The following is a 13,059-nucleotide window of genomic DNA, read 5'->3' as shown; positions in this document are numbered from 1 at the left end:
GTAGTGGCAAAGGGAGAGGGAGAAGTAGGCTCCTCGCTGAGCAGGGAGCCTGATGTGGGGCTGGATCCCAGGGCCCTGAGATCATGACCTGAGCCGAAGGCAGAAGCTCAACCACAGCCACAGAGGTGCCCCTAAGTTTATTTATTTTAAGTAATCTCTAGATCCAACATGGGCCTTGAACTCATAACCCTGAGACCGAGGGTCACATGCTCTACCGACTGAGTCAGCCCAGCCAGGGGCCCCCATCTCACATTTCTATGAGAAGCTTTAGAGTGCATATTAAGGCCTGGAATCTCTGGGCTGTAGAGAAAGTTGTGTGCACCTGCAACACTCTCTTCCATAGCGATTCTGGGGTCAGCTTATGAAATTCTATGAGAAATCATGTTGGGAATTTATAGATCTGTTTAAGGCGATGTGCTAATTTTTCTTTGATACTGTGTGTTCCCATCACTGAACAGTCTTTTTCCTTGAGTTTAGGCTTTATTTATGGTGATAGTTGCATTCAGGCTTTCTCTTTCTTATATGATTTGGTTTTTGTAGGAAAATTCTATTTTGTTGAAGCTTTTACATTTACTGATATAACCTTCAGGTTTGCTTTTATGCTGTCTAAATCTCTGTCCTCTCTAGTGATATGTCTCTTTTTATTACCAATATTGGAATTATATTATCCCAATATTTTCTTTCCTTCTGCAATTAATGTTAAGTCAGTCCATTTGACCAGTCTTTTCAAAAAGCCTGCTTCTCAGCTTTGTTGATTCTATCATTGGTTTTCTATTTCATACACCTCTGTTCTAATCTTTATTATTTCCTTCTTTGAATATATTATAATTCTGCTCTAGTTTTTATTATCCTTTAAAATTTTTTATTCTGATTTTGTTTTTTGTCTTAAAAAATTTTATCCAAAAAAAAAAAAAAATTTTATCCATAAATACTTCTCTGTGAATCTCTAAAAATTATGGAATTCCTCCTCCCTTATTTTTAAAAAGGATTTTATTTATTTATTCACAAGAGACACAGAGAGAGAGGCAGAGACATAGGCAGAGGGAGAAGCAGGCTCCATGCAGGGAGCCCGATGTGGGACTCGATCCCGGTACTCCAAGATCACACCCTGAGCCAAAGGCAGATGCTTAACTGCTGAGCCACCGAGGCATCCCACCTCCTCTCTTTAAGAAAATGATAGCCAGGATTTTTAGCTGACTTGACCACCCTTAAACCAACTACGTTCAATTTGTGTCTCAAGAAACTTCTACCAAGGACATAACTTTCTGAAGAGAAATCTGGAAGATTCCACTAAAAACTCAGGCATGTGACCATAAGCACGCTCTCGCGTGTGCCTCCCTAGGAGAGGGGAGAGGCTTGGCAATACGGGATGCCCACACCAGTGAACCCTGGCCCCAGGGCCCTCACATGCCACACCCCAAGCCCTGAGACATGTCACAGAAGCAATAGACCCTCGGCAGGGTGTGCTCACATTATGAACATTTGGTGTGCTGAGACTCCTCCGCAGGTGCCGGGCTTTGGTGGACAGTGCTTCTTTGACCGTGACTGCCTGTAAATGTCAAAAGAGCATTTATTTTTCCCCCCTCTGATGACAAATAATATGTTTATTGTGGAAGGTTAGAACATACAGGAATACACATCATTTCAATCCCACACTCCCTCCCATATTCACAAAAGCTAGAATCTTATTGTACCCACTTACCTCTTTTGCCTTCATCTACCAAAAACACTTTCTAAAAGACCAGGAAAACTGCTGAACCAAAGACATTTATGTTGTGGAATTTTTACAGGGGTAGACAGAGAAAATGTAGAAGAAACATCCCTAACTATATATATATCCTTTGCAAAACTATCATCAACTTTGATGCTGTTTGTGTTTTATTCGCATAGCCGTTTCAGTGGGACTTCCACTAAAGGAAGATTTTTCTGACAGATCCCAATCTTAGTCCTCTTGTTGCTAAAAATGCATTTTCCACAAACTTCAGCTGCTGCTTCTACTGTTGACAGTTTGTGTCTCGGAGTTCCACTACCTAGTGGGTTAGTTTCACCTGAAACTACTATTGCTGCAGAAGGTAACCCAGACCCCCCAAATTAGGGAAACACTAAAAGCACATGGCTATCACGGGGGCTCTGGGGTCGAGCCTTCCTGGTTTACAGCTGACTTGGTACCACCTCTTAGCTGTGTAGCCATGGGCCGGGTAGTGCACTTCTGCTGGCCATAATTTTCTCATTTACAAAAGGGGATTCTAACAGTGTTTATCTCCTTCATAGGGCAATCTAGAAGATTAAAGGAAAGAACACATCTAAATTACTTGGGCACAGAGAGCGAAAGTAGAAGGTATTCAATAGAATGTAGACATTATTTTCATTTTTGCTACTATTTTGTGACAGTAACCACTCTGTCTAGGAAGAATGTTACTCAGGTTATCCTCCTCTAATGGATGCACAGGGAAGGCATTTGGTACATGAATTCATTTTGGTCCATTTGGGAGGAAGGCTGGTGCTCTGGCTCCCTGCTCCAGATACTGCTGTAACTTGCCTGCCGGAGCCGTTCGAGACTCAGAATGTTCTCCACCTGCAGCACACCACGCGTGTATTTCTCTATGTAGGTCTCTCCGTCTGAAGTGCCTTCATTTTCGCTCCTTGCTGCCATGAGAGCCAGGGTTTCCCGGTCCTCAATCTCCTCTGTTGCCTGAAGGGACGAGAAAGCAATTACTATACTTTGTTTTTGTTTTTGCAATTACAATACTTTTACATGAACAATATTTTTATCCAAATTATGGTGAGAAAACGATCTAGAAGTTCTAAGAAATGAACACATTCTCTAATACTATTTTGATATTTTAAGAAAGAATATTTTTAAGAAAAAAAATATTTTTTACCTTTGGTATATTAGATACTATTTCATAGGTCACACCACAGGAATAAAATATATTTTTCAATGATATTCTCCTCTTCAGACTCTGGGTGAAACTCTGGTAGGAAAGGAAAGCTGGATTAAGTGATGTGAAACATATAAGTTATCTGGCATTTTACAAATTGTAGAAGCATTAACAAATACTATGTTTTTGATACACATACAATACTCAGAAAAACTGAACTGAAAAATCCTCATCTCTGACCCTAAAGGACAACAGATTCCAGCTGTTATTTGGGGATTAGATTACAAATTTGCAGCCGATTCAGGATTTTTGGGGGGTTGCTTTTCTCTCATTGGCAGCCTTCCTTTGGATCTTGATAGGATTTATTTATTTTTAAAAATTTATTAAGTTTTAAACATTTTATTTATTTCCTTATTTAAGAGAAAAAGAGAAAGAGAGCACAAGCAGGGGGAGGGGCAGAGGGTGAGGGAGAGAAGCAGGCTCCCTGCCGAGCAGGGAGCCCAACATAGGGCTCAATCCCAGGACCCTGAGATCATGACCTGAGCTGAAGGCAGGTGCTTAACCAACTGAGCCACCCATGCATCCCTATTTATTTTAGAGAGAGACAGAGCAGAAGCAGGAGGGATAGAGGGAAAAGAAGAAAGAATCTCTCTTTTTTTTTTATTTAAGATTTTATTTATTTATTCATGAGAAACACACAGAGAGAGAAAGACAGAGACATAGGCAGAGGGAGAAGCAGGCTCCATGCAGGGAGACTGGATGCGGGACTCGATCCCAGGACTCCAGGATCACGCCCTGGGCTGGAGGCAGGCGCCAAACTGCTGAGCCACCCAGGGATCCCCCAGGAGAAAGAATTTCAAGCAGACTCCACATGGAGCGCAGAGCCTGACCTGGGCTCAATCTCACAACCCTGAGATCATGATGTGAGCCAAAATCGAGAATTGGACACTCCATCTTATGCCACTCAGATGCCCCATAATCTTGATAGGGTTTAATCAATGTATCCTCGCACAGAAAAAAAACTGGAGAGGGTCAATTTTGCCAACAGCACCTCTGGGATGGGATCTGGGGAAGCAGCAGGGATTTGTTTAGAGCCTGCTCCTTGTCCTGTTTCATCACCAACCTGCTTGGACTTGGCATGTAACCTTTCTCAAATATTGAAATGTCACAGTCTACTGCCTCCTAGGATTACGGGTCTCAAGTCAGCCAAGGAGGAAAGCCTAGGTGACATCTGCCTATGCTATCCTCATGCCCCATTCATTACCTGGGGGCATGAGAATAAGACTGTAACTTGGCTTATGTGTTGTATATCCACTCTATCAACACCACAAAACTCGACTTTGTGATAGAGGGAAGGAAGACACTTCGAGCTCACATGCACAAGAGCAGAATCAGGCCCCGTTACTACCTGTTTGTTGTAAATATTGGCTGCAATCCGTTTTCGTAATACTAACTCCATAGCAGCCGGGTGGCTGAGCTGGACCGTGGTTTTCACTATTAGGTAAATCCTTTCGTTCTGCGGCGTGACCCTATTCAGGTGAACGGAATCATGCACTGAGGAGTCCCAGGAGGCTGTGGCTGAAACCTAAGAACAGGAGAAGGGTTGGGGACAGGGAAAAGACACGGCTCAGGGGCAGCACTTTGACATCGCATGTGAGAGTGAGAAGAGAAATGCAACCCGGCGGAATCATACATCTCCTCACTTTTTCTGCATGACAACACACACTCAACTTCTTAATGTTTCCAACCCTTTCCCCCAAAGCAGATCTCAACACTTCAATGAGAAGACAGGCCCATAGGTATGTGCACTAATCTGAAGCCCATGAACGGAACCTTAGTGGTCAGGTACCTCCTCATCACTGTGCTTTATGATGGGCAAGTAGAAGAACTGGCTGCCGTGCTCCTTGGGCAGGATGGAGTTCACGCCCGATGCGTGGGGGCCCACGAGTTGCTCATTAGCACTGAGGTCATCCGCTGACCAAGTCCATGGCACAGAAAGACAAGTGGGAGGAGAAGTCATTTTTTAAAGCAAGCACTGAAAATTTTTAAATCTGCTTTTCACAGATGAAGTTTACGTGTAATGCATTTCATGTTTTTCTTTCCTTCCTGATACCACAGTTGAAATACAGATTCTGATATTCAAGATAGGTTTTTTCTTTATAGAAACAACTACGAGAGCCAAAAAGGTACCTGTGAATCTCCAATAACATGGACAAATATATTCCATAAGTAGTCCAGGAGCAAATATTTTCCCCACAAAAACACAGCTGACACTTTACTGCTTTTTAAGGTCAATTCCTTGTGGTAACTTGGTGTTAGGCTTGTGTCCCACTTACATAACTTACACATGGTTAGACATTTGTAAAGCTAAATGATCAATTTAGAATCAAAGTTCTAAGCCCTTGGGAGAAATGCAAAGATCATCTTCCCCCAATGCCCTACGCCATATGGGATGGAACCGTCACAAATTTCTGTAAGTGGTCATCCAACATTTGCTCTTATTCCTTCAATAACAGGAAACCCACCACTTCACGAGGCACACATTCTACTTTTAGGCTTTTAAACAATTCTGCCAATGAAGAGCCAAAGTCATTGGCTGGTCTTCCCTCCAAATGACAGATTTCCAGGCTGTGTTTTGAGATACCAGGGGCCAGGCAGATGAGCCTGCCTGAGCCCACCCATCTCCCATCACTTGGCAATTCTGCCTTTGTATTCTACCTAGAGGGTTCCATTTAAGACTTCATTTTGAAAATGGATTTTACCACTAAAATTCATTGAGAACCATCATTCTTGGTTCACGCCGGCTCAATTCCATTGCTATAGTAAAGAACCACTTTTAAGAGGGTTTACGCTGTAATCACATTCTGGCATCAGCACTATGGGGGGGGGGGTGCGCAAACGGCACTAGTCAGAAATGCAGATTCCTAGGCCCTTTCAAAGCCTGAAGATTCAGAACCTCTGTCCGTTAAGTCTCCCAACCATAACTGTTTTAATGTTTTTTTTGTGTGTGTGTATAGTTCCTTAACTCTCAGAACTCTCTTTTTAAGATTAAATATCCACCTCTCTCTCCCTAGTGATGCTACACGTCAAGGTTTATACATTTGCTTGGACTACAAATGTCACCTAGATACAGCATATGAGTGATTAGAGAAGTAATTTAAGGAATCACAATCAGGTGGTCTGAAGAGATTACAAACCTAAATGAAATGTGAGGGCCCCTGGAACCTGGGGTCTGCTTACCATTCAAATCAAGGAAGAGAACTGGTATGTGGGTTTCCATTCCAGGTGGTGGGACCCTAAATTTAATAACAAAATTTAATCATCACAAAATATGTGTGTTACATCATGTTAATCAAACATAGAGGCATAGAAGAGAACCACTGTGGAGGCAGTAATTCTATTCATGAAATATTTGTATATTTCTTGACATCCCTGTAAATACATATCATGAGAATTATGTGACTTCCACAAAAAACTACCAGTTATGTGAATCAGATGTAACTAAGTGAAACATAGATTTGATGGTTTTCTAGAAATAGTTCTAGTGAGGGGGAAAAAGGGAAGGGATGCTGTTAATACTGGAGACAGGGGACACGATCAGAACCCAGAGAAAGTAAACAAGAAGACAACACTGAGGAGAGGACAAAAGGCCTTCCAAAAGGAGGAAGGGTTGTGTGTGAAAAGACCAAAGCAGTGTTTTATCAAAAACTGGCCTGTGTGCATCTGAGACACCTCGGAGGTGGGGGTGGGGACTCTGAAAATGAAAAGTCCTGAACCCATCCTTTCTCTTGTGAATCAGAATACCTAGGGACAGGACTGAGGACTCCACATCTTACAAACAGTTGAGACAATCTAAAGTTTGGAAATGACTCAAATGAAAGTGACTGGGGTAAGGAGAGAGACGGTCTAGACAGGGCCTCAGGGAATGAGGTGGCTGTCTGCAACATGCGGCTGGCAGACAGACTGCATGTGTGCCCTGCAGGATTCCAGGACAGCGGGACAATCTGCAGGGAGAAACATCAGATTACAAATTTAGTGCCAGCAAATTCAGATTTTCTGGTTTCATAATACCATCAAATCTATTATACTTCCCTTTATTGTTATAGACACAAATAACACCACTGATGTTTCTATGCCTACCCTAAAGAGACTATCTGGGCATGTACATTCTCTGTTCAAAAGGAATCAGATTTCTCCTAAATGCCTAGAACATATGTATATTTTTTAAGATGTTATTTATTTATTCATGAGAGACACAGAAAAAGAGGCAGAGACACAGGCTGAAGGAGAAGCAGGCTCCCTGCAGGGATCCTGATGTAGGACTTGATCCCATGATCACAACCTGAGCCAAAGGCAGACACTCAACCACTGAGCCATCAGGCGTCCTAGGATATATTCTTGCAAAAAGAATGAGAATCAGATGCAGTAAGAGTAGTCAGCACTTAACAAATGGGGATCATGGGCAAGGTGTTTTTAATACAATATCTCTAATCCTTAAAATAGTACCAAAAATGGAGCTCCATTCATAGATTAAAGCCTCAGAGAAGTCAACATTTAACACTTACAGAGCTACAGCTGGAAACTAAATCCAGATCTATTTGAGTCCAGAGCCTAGGGGACCATGCTGTTTCTGATCTGCATCGGGATGGACCGATCAATCACTTGACTGGCCATGGTTATTTAGTGCTCAAGAGCGGACTCTATGTTATGACCAAACTGAGCAGGCATGAGGGCTCATAAGAAAATATGTTTTCTCCCCTCTTCACATGGATTCTGGAAACACCCTTCTTTCAGGCCAACATAAGAGAATTTCTGGAGATCAGAAAACTGTCCAAGCTGCTCATGTGGAGAAACTGAGACGTGTGGTATTTGCTTCCCGGACAAATAGTAACAAATAAATGCTCGCTGGCTTCCTGGGAGAGCAAGTCAGCTGCACAAGAGCTGGGTGGCCCCTCCCCAAGCAGCTCATGGCACTTAGCATATACTGTGACAGTCCTGGAAAGTCACTCGTGGGACACCAGCACAGGCCATCCGCACCATCCTGTCCAGCCTGCGTAGGCAAAAGGACACTCACCAGTGGGCAGGCGCCCCAGGGACCCCGCTGCCCGGCGCAGGCACCAGCACAGCGTTTCTTTCCTCAGTGAGCCCCACCCACTGCTCCACAAGCCGGGCTTCCCGCTCCATGTCGTCCTCCGTCTTCTCTGCAGGACAAAATGACTGGATGAGCAGCAATATGGGGGAAAAGACAATTTCCAAATTTAAAATAAAACAAATAGGTTTTCACTTGGTGACATCCCCAAGTGGCTCAAACATCCATGATGTTTAAAAAAAGGAGATGAGGCTTCGATGTTCCAGCCTGAGCACCCAGACAAGGTTGGTGAGTCTAGGACACTCAATGGACTTTCAAGGAAAGGACACGGAAAGAGCACTGGGACAGGGAGGAGAACACAGGTTATTTTTCCTGGTTCTATACTCTTGGGGAAGTTACTCAACAGACGAGTCCAGGCTTCCTAGTAGTCAAACGGGGACAATACAAGTCATGTCTACTTTACACACTTGTTGGAAAGATCCAATGAAATGATGAATGTTGCCTTGCTTTATGAGTATACACCGCTTTACAGAGGTTTAAAACACACCACATACCATATTCTGTAAAACTAACTTTGTCTTTTATGCTCCTGACAGAAGAGATTTTATTTAACATGTTTGCAAACTGTCTGATTCATAGTTAAACCCTGGAGCTATCTGGGTAGAGTCAAAGTGAGTTTCCATGAGCAAAGCTGAGCACATCCACAAACTGACACCAAGAACGCTGAGCCACAGAGATTTACTGAGGGGGACCCCTGTGCTAACTTCTACCTAGAACGGATTAACATTCATAACGTGTCCTTTGGTGCAGAACCAACCACAATGAATGGATCATAGGATGAGAGACCAAGGGTTCTAAGAACACAGCTCTACCCTGGAACTCTAGCAGCTGCTGCCAGCAGAAGCAAACTGCATCCCTAGAGTTGAGTGGCCGTGGGAGCTGCAGGCCAGCTTCAGACTCACCCGCACTGAGTGCATGGCTGCCGCCCAACAGGAGCCAGGCGCTGACCTGCAAGTGCTGTGGTTTCAGAAGGGACCTCCCCCCAGCTGCTGTCAGCCTCTGGTTCTGGGCCTGGAACGCCTTATAATGAGATCAGAACCCAGAGATACTGCATTTGCATTCATCACAACTAAATGGGAGTTTAATGTTTAATGTCACAGTTCACAGGACAGGCTCATGAATACTTATTACTTTCAGATCCCACACTGTACAAAAGGGTTTGCTACTTACTATCTGTAATTGTTACTAAGATGGTCAAAACACTCATATGTTATTGTCCAACTGAGGGAAGAAAACCTGTCACCACTGTCTAGGAGTGAAAGGGCTACTCCCAGGAGGGAGTTTAATTCCACATAGCTTTTTTAAAATTTATTTTTTAAAGATTTAATTTATTTATGAGAGAGACACAGAGAGAAGCAGAGACATAGGGAGAGGGAGAAGTAGGTTCCCTGCAGGGAGCCCAACGTGAGACTTGATCCCAGGACCCCAGGATCACAACCTGAGCCAAAGGCAGATGCTCAACCCCTGAGCCACCCAGGTGCCCCTCACATACCTTTTTTATTGCTGACTTTTTTAATCTGTTCATCTAAGTACTCTCGTCGTTTGATGAGTGCATCAGACCACCTCTCTCTCACACAGTTTAAGTCTTCTTCCTGACATCAGGGAGGGAAAACATTTTCCTGTAGAATACACAGACGACTATTTTTTTTTTTTTTTAACAAAGATGTTTACATTGATCAGGAGGGTTTTCATTAGGAAAGGCCATTGAACATTGCTGTGTGATTAATATGCAAGAAAGCAGAGACCTCAGAAACACAGCATGCTGATTGAGGAACCCATTACTCAGAAATCAGAGCCCCTGGATTTCCAAAAGGATAATTATACATAAAAGCAAGAGAAGCTCAAACTACACCAGCTGTTGGGATGATTCTTACATCGTGTGTGTGTATTTAAATTGAGCTATTCATTTGAAGGATGTGTGATTCCAAGCAGAAGGACATCATGAACAGAGCCCAAACCATGGAAAAGCAAATGGAATGGAAAAAAAAAAAACAAAACACAAAAACACAGGCATTTTATAGTTTATCGTTCAATGGCCTCAAAACATGTATTTTCTAAAATGCAAAGAATAGATCAGCAGAGAACCTTTCAAACTTGCTGTTAAGATTTTACCTCCAACCTCTACCATAAGGCTCACCAAAAATCACCCATGCAAACACCCAACATGCAGTCAGCCATGCTTTAAGAACTCCCAGAAGCAGCTGTTGGGACTTCACCGTGAACCACGCGGCAGGAAGCGCACACACAGCGGCAGGACGTTAGTTAATGGCATTGCTGAGATCCAAGGGGAGACTGGCATTTCCCCTGAAGTTTTTGTTTGCTTGTTTTCTTTCTTAGTAAAGGTATGAGGGAAAGAAACCCATCAATTCTACTCAAAACACTCTCTGACTTGCCTAATTCCAGTCTAACCCTGAAGACATCAAGAGCAGACAGCAGAGGACTTCTGAGGTTTTATCTACAATGTACCCACCGTTTCCAGGCAGGAAAGCACCCTGGGAAAACTGGAGAATCATTACAAAGCCTGGGGACGGAACCCAGAACACTTCACCCGGATTTGCTGCCTTGCCTGTTCCTTTTATTCCACATTCCATGGCAGCAGGCCAGCCAGTGCTGACTAGATACAAGTTTGCAGTCGCATTTTTTTTTTTTTTCTAAATTTCCGGAAAGAAAAAGCTGAGATTTAAATTCTCCAAGTTACGGACAATTAAGCTTGGTCCTAATGCGAGAAGGAAACTGGCTAACCACAGCTAAGCAACGTGCATGAAATGTTTTCAATTTCCTATCCAGCAAGAGACTTTTAAACTAAAACAGTGTATTAGAACAATACTACTCTCTTGGCTGAGGAGCTAAGTGCAGTTTTGCATAGAGAAGACAAAATTCTACTTAAGGATTATGGATGGATAGTTGCACGATTTTTAAAATCATTACTTTAATACAGCAATAATGGTCTTGCTTAGAAAGTCTTTACAAAAAAAAAAAAAGAAGAAAGTCTTTACAAGGTAATTCAAGATGACACAGCAGCAGTGCAGTATTTGATCACAAATTTTGAATGGACAGAGAAATCTATAGAAAGAGTATTGTATCCCCGATTATGTTTAAAGCAAGTCCAGAGCGAGGGAAAAATTGCGTATTCTTCCTCGATGGTCCTCCTTCCTCCTCCCTGCCCTCTGCTTTGCAGATGCTGGCAATTAGCAGTAGCTGTGCCCCATGCCACAGAATGACAGCAGCAGTGATACCTGATAACTATCCATATCATCACCATCCTCATCATCTCTCTGGTAGGAAAAAAATAAACACAAAGGACATGCATTTTGTTTCTCAAACAGCACACAAATAATTCTTTAAGCGTAACACTCACATTATAATGGACAGCACACATAACCACATAACACCAGTATAATAAAACATTTAAGTGAATTGTGAGAAAGGTTTAGTGGATTTAATACACTTGTCTATAATTAAGAATTTGAGTTTGAGTTTTGTTTCATTATGTTTTTAATAAAGAAAGCAGTCATTTAAAAAACAAGAACTCTCTTAGATGGGACTAGGAATCAACATCATTGGGCCAGGCCTTACCCTATTATGTGAAGGGTGGGTATGTATTCCTAGGTGGGCTATCTGAGATTTGGAATGGATTTAGACAAAATGGCAAAACTAGACTCTATTGTTCAACGTCTTAGCCATGAGGCAAGCCAGGGCTCCTGGAGAATTAAATGATCACACAGTGGTGGTAGAGTCAGGACTGGAAGCCAGGTTGTGAGTCTCTCCACTTGGCGTCCTCCTCCCTGCACTACACCACATGCAAGGAGGAAATCATCATAAGTGAAAGCCCACTGGGAGCCTCAGGCTATTCACAGACAAGGTGGTGCCTTGTACTACTACCACAAGAACACAGCCCGCCATGTTGAATATATGGACCTACTGTTATCCACTACTGGTTATACTAGCATCACACCAATCAGTTGAGAAAAATCAGAACTGTCTTAAACCCATGGCAAGAGTTTGCAATAACCATTTTGACAAAAACATTTGGCAAAACAAAATCACCATGTTGAAAATAAAAGGATTTAGTTTGGACTATTTTCCTCAGACATAAGAATAGAGAAACTCCTATTTGTAGGGGAATAACCATCTATACAGTGGCGAGTTCTATTCAATAGGAATGCCGGCCCATGTAACAATCGTCTTTTTTTTATATGGTTATTGGAGGGGTAATACTCAAACATGCAGTGAAATGGTCTAGTAGTAAAAAGACAAACTGTTTTTTTCCCCAAATGCTTTAAAAATATAATTACATTACTCTCATACGTAAATATACTTCAAAATATACTGCTTTAAAAAAAAGTGCTTTAAAAATACAGTGAAACTTACTCTCTGCATAGATTTCAAATATGAACTTTTGTTTTAGTTTGGAAACCACTACTATCATTTGAATAACTAACTTATTAAATGCATACCTAATATTGAAGTAATGCTCGAATTTTGACAAAAATCAGTTTGTTTTTTTTTTAAGATTTTTATTTATTTATTCACAATAGACAGAGAGAGAGAGAGAGACAGAGAGAGAGACAGAGAGACAGAGACACAAGCAGAGGGAGAAGCAGGCTCCACGCCGGGAGCCCAATGCTGGACTCGATCCCGGGACTCCAGGATAGCGCCCTGGGCCAAAGGCAGGTGCTAAACCGCTGAGCCACCCAGGGATCCCCTCAAAAATCAGTTTTAACTCAGGAGGAGAGTGGTTTTAAAAGTGCATATAATCAATCTTTGGAAGGTTCCTAAAAATGGGAATATGTAGTCAGCTGATGATACCTGTTTCATAGGTCATGATTAAGGATGCAAATTCAAAGTTTTATCTAAGATTAGAGATTTATTAAGCCACAAAATTTTAGTATAGACTGGGATCTCAGGGAATTATTCAGCTTACTTCATCGTTCTGGAGAAGAGAGAAGGGGAATTCGAGGATCCCAACAAGGTAACCAGGAAGGCTGTGCTACACTTGAGAATCCAGGTCCTGGGGTGCCTGGGTGG

At 42.4% G+C, this 13,059-nt stretch overlaps 1 protein-coding gene across 5 annotated transcripts in view; it reads right to left on the bottom strand.

Moving 5' to 3' along the window:
• KIF13A (kinesin family member 13A) overlaps positions 1–13,059 on the bottom strand; it is a 209,554-nt gene that overhangs the window by 15,256 nt on the left and 181,239 nt on the right. For all 5 annotated transcript variants that reach the window (XM_041772619.1, XM_041772620.1, XM_041772621.1 and 2 more), the window contains 9 exons: positions 11,268–11,306; positions 9,524–9,623; positions 7,957–8,083; positions 6,123–6,178; positions 4,732–4,856; positions 4,291–4,467; positions 2,883–2,975; positions 2,540–2,692; positions 1,472–1,549 (listed from right to left, as the gene is read on the bottom strand). In XM_041772619.1, coding sequence (XP_041628553.1) covers positions 1,472–1,549; positions 2,540–2,692; positions 2,883–2,975; positions 4,291–4,467; positions 4,732–4,856; positions 6,123–6,178; positions 7,957–8,083; positions 9,524–9,623; positions 11,268–11,306 — 948 coding nt within the window. The remainder of the gene's footprint in view (positions 1–1,471; positions 1,550–2,539; positions 2,693–2,882; positions 2,976–4,290; positions 4,468–4,731; positions 4,857–6,122; positions 6,179–7,956; positions 8,084–9,523; positions 9,624–11,267; positions 11,307–13,059) is intronic.

Source organism: Vulpes lagopus, chromosome 10 (genome assembly GCF_018345385.1).
Source record: "Vulpes lagopus strain Blue_001 chromosome 10, ASM1834538v1, whole genome shotgun sequence".
Taxonomy (NCBI): Eukaryota; Metazoa; Chordata; class Mammalia; order Carnivora; family Canidae; genus Vulpes; species Vulpes lagopus.
This window is presented reverse-complemented; position numbering and strand designations above follow the sequence as displayed.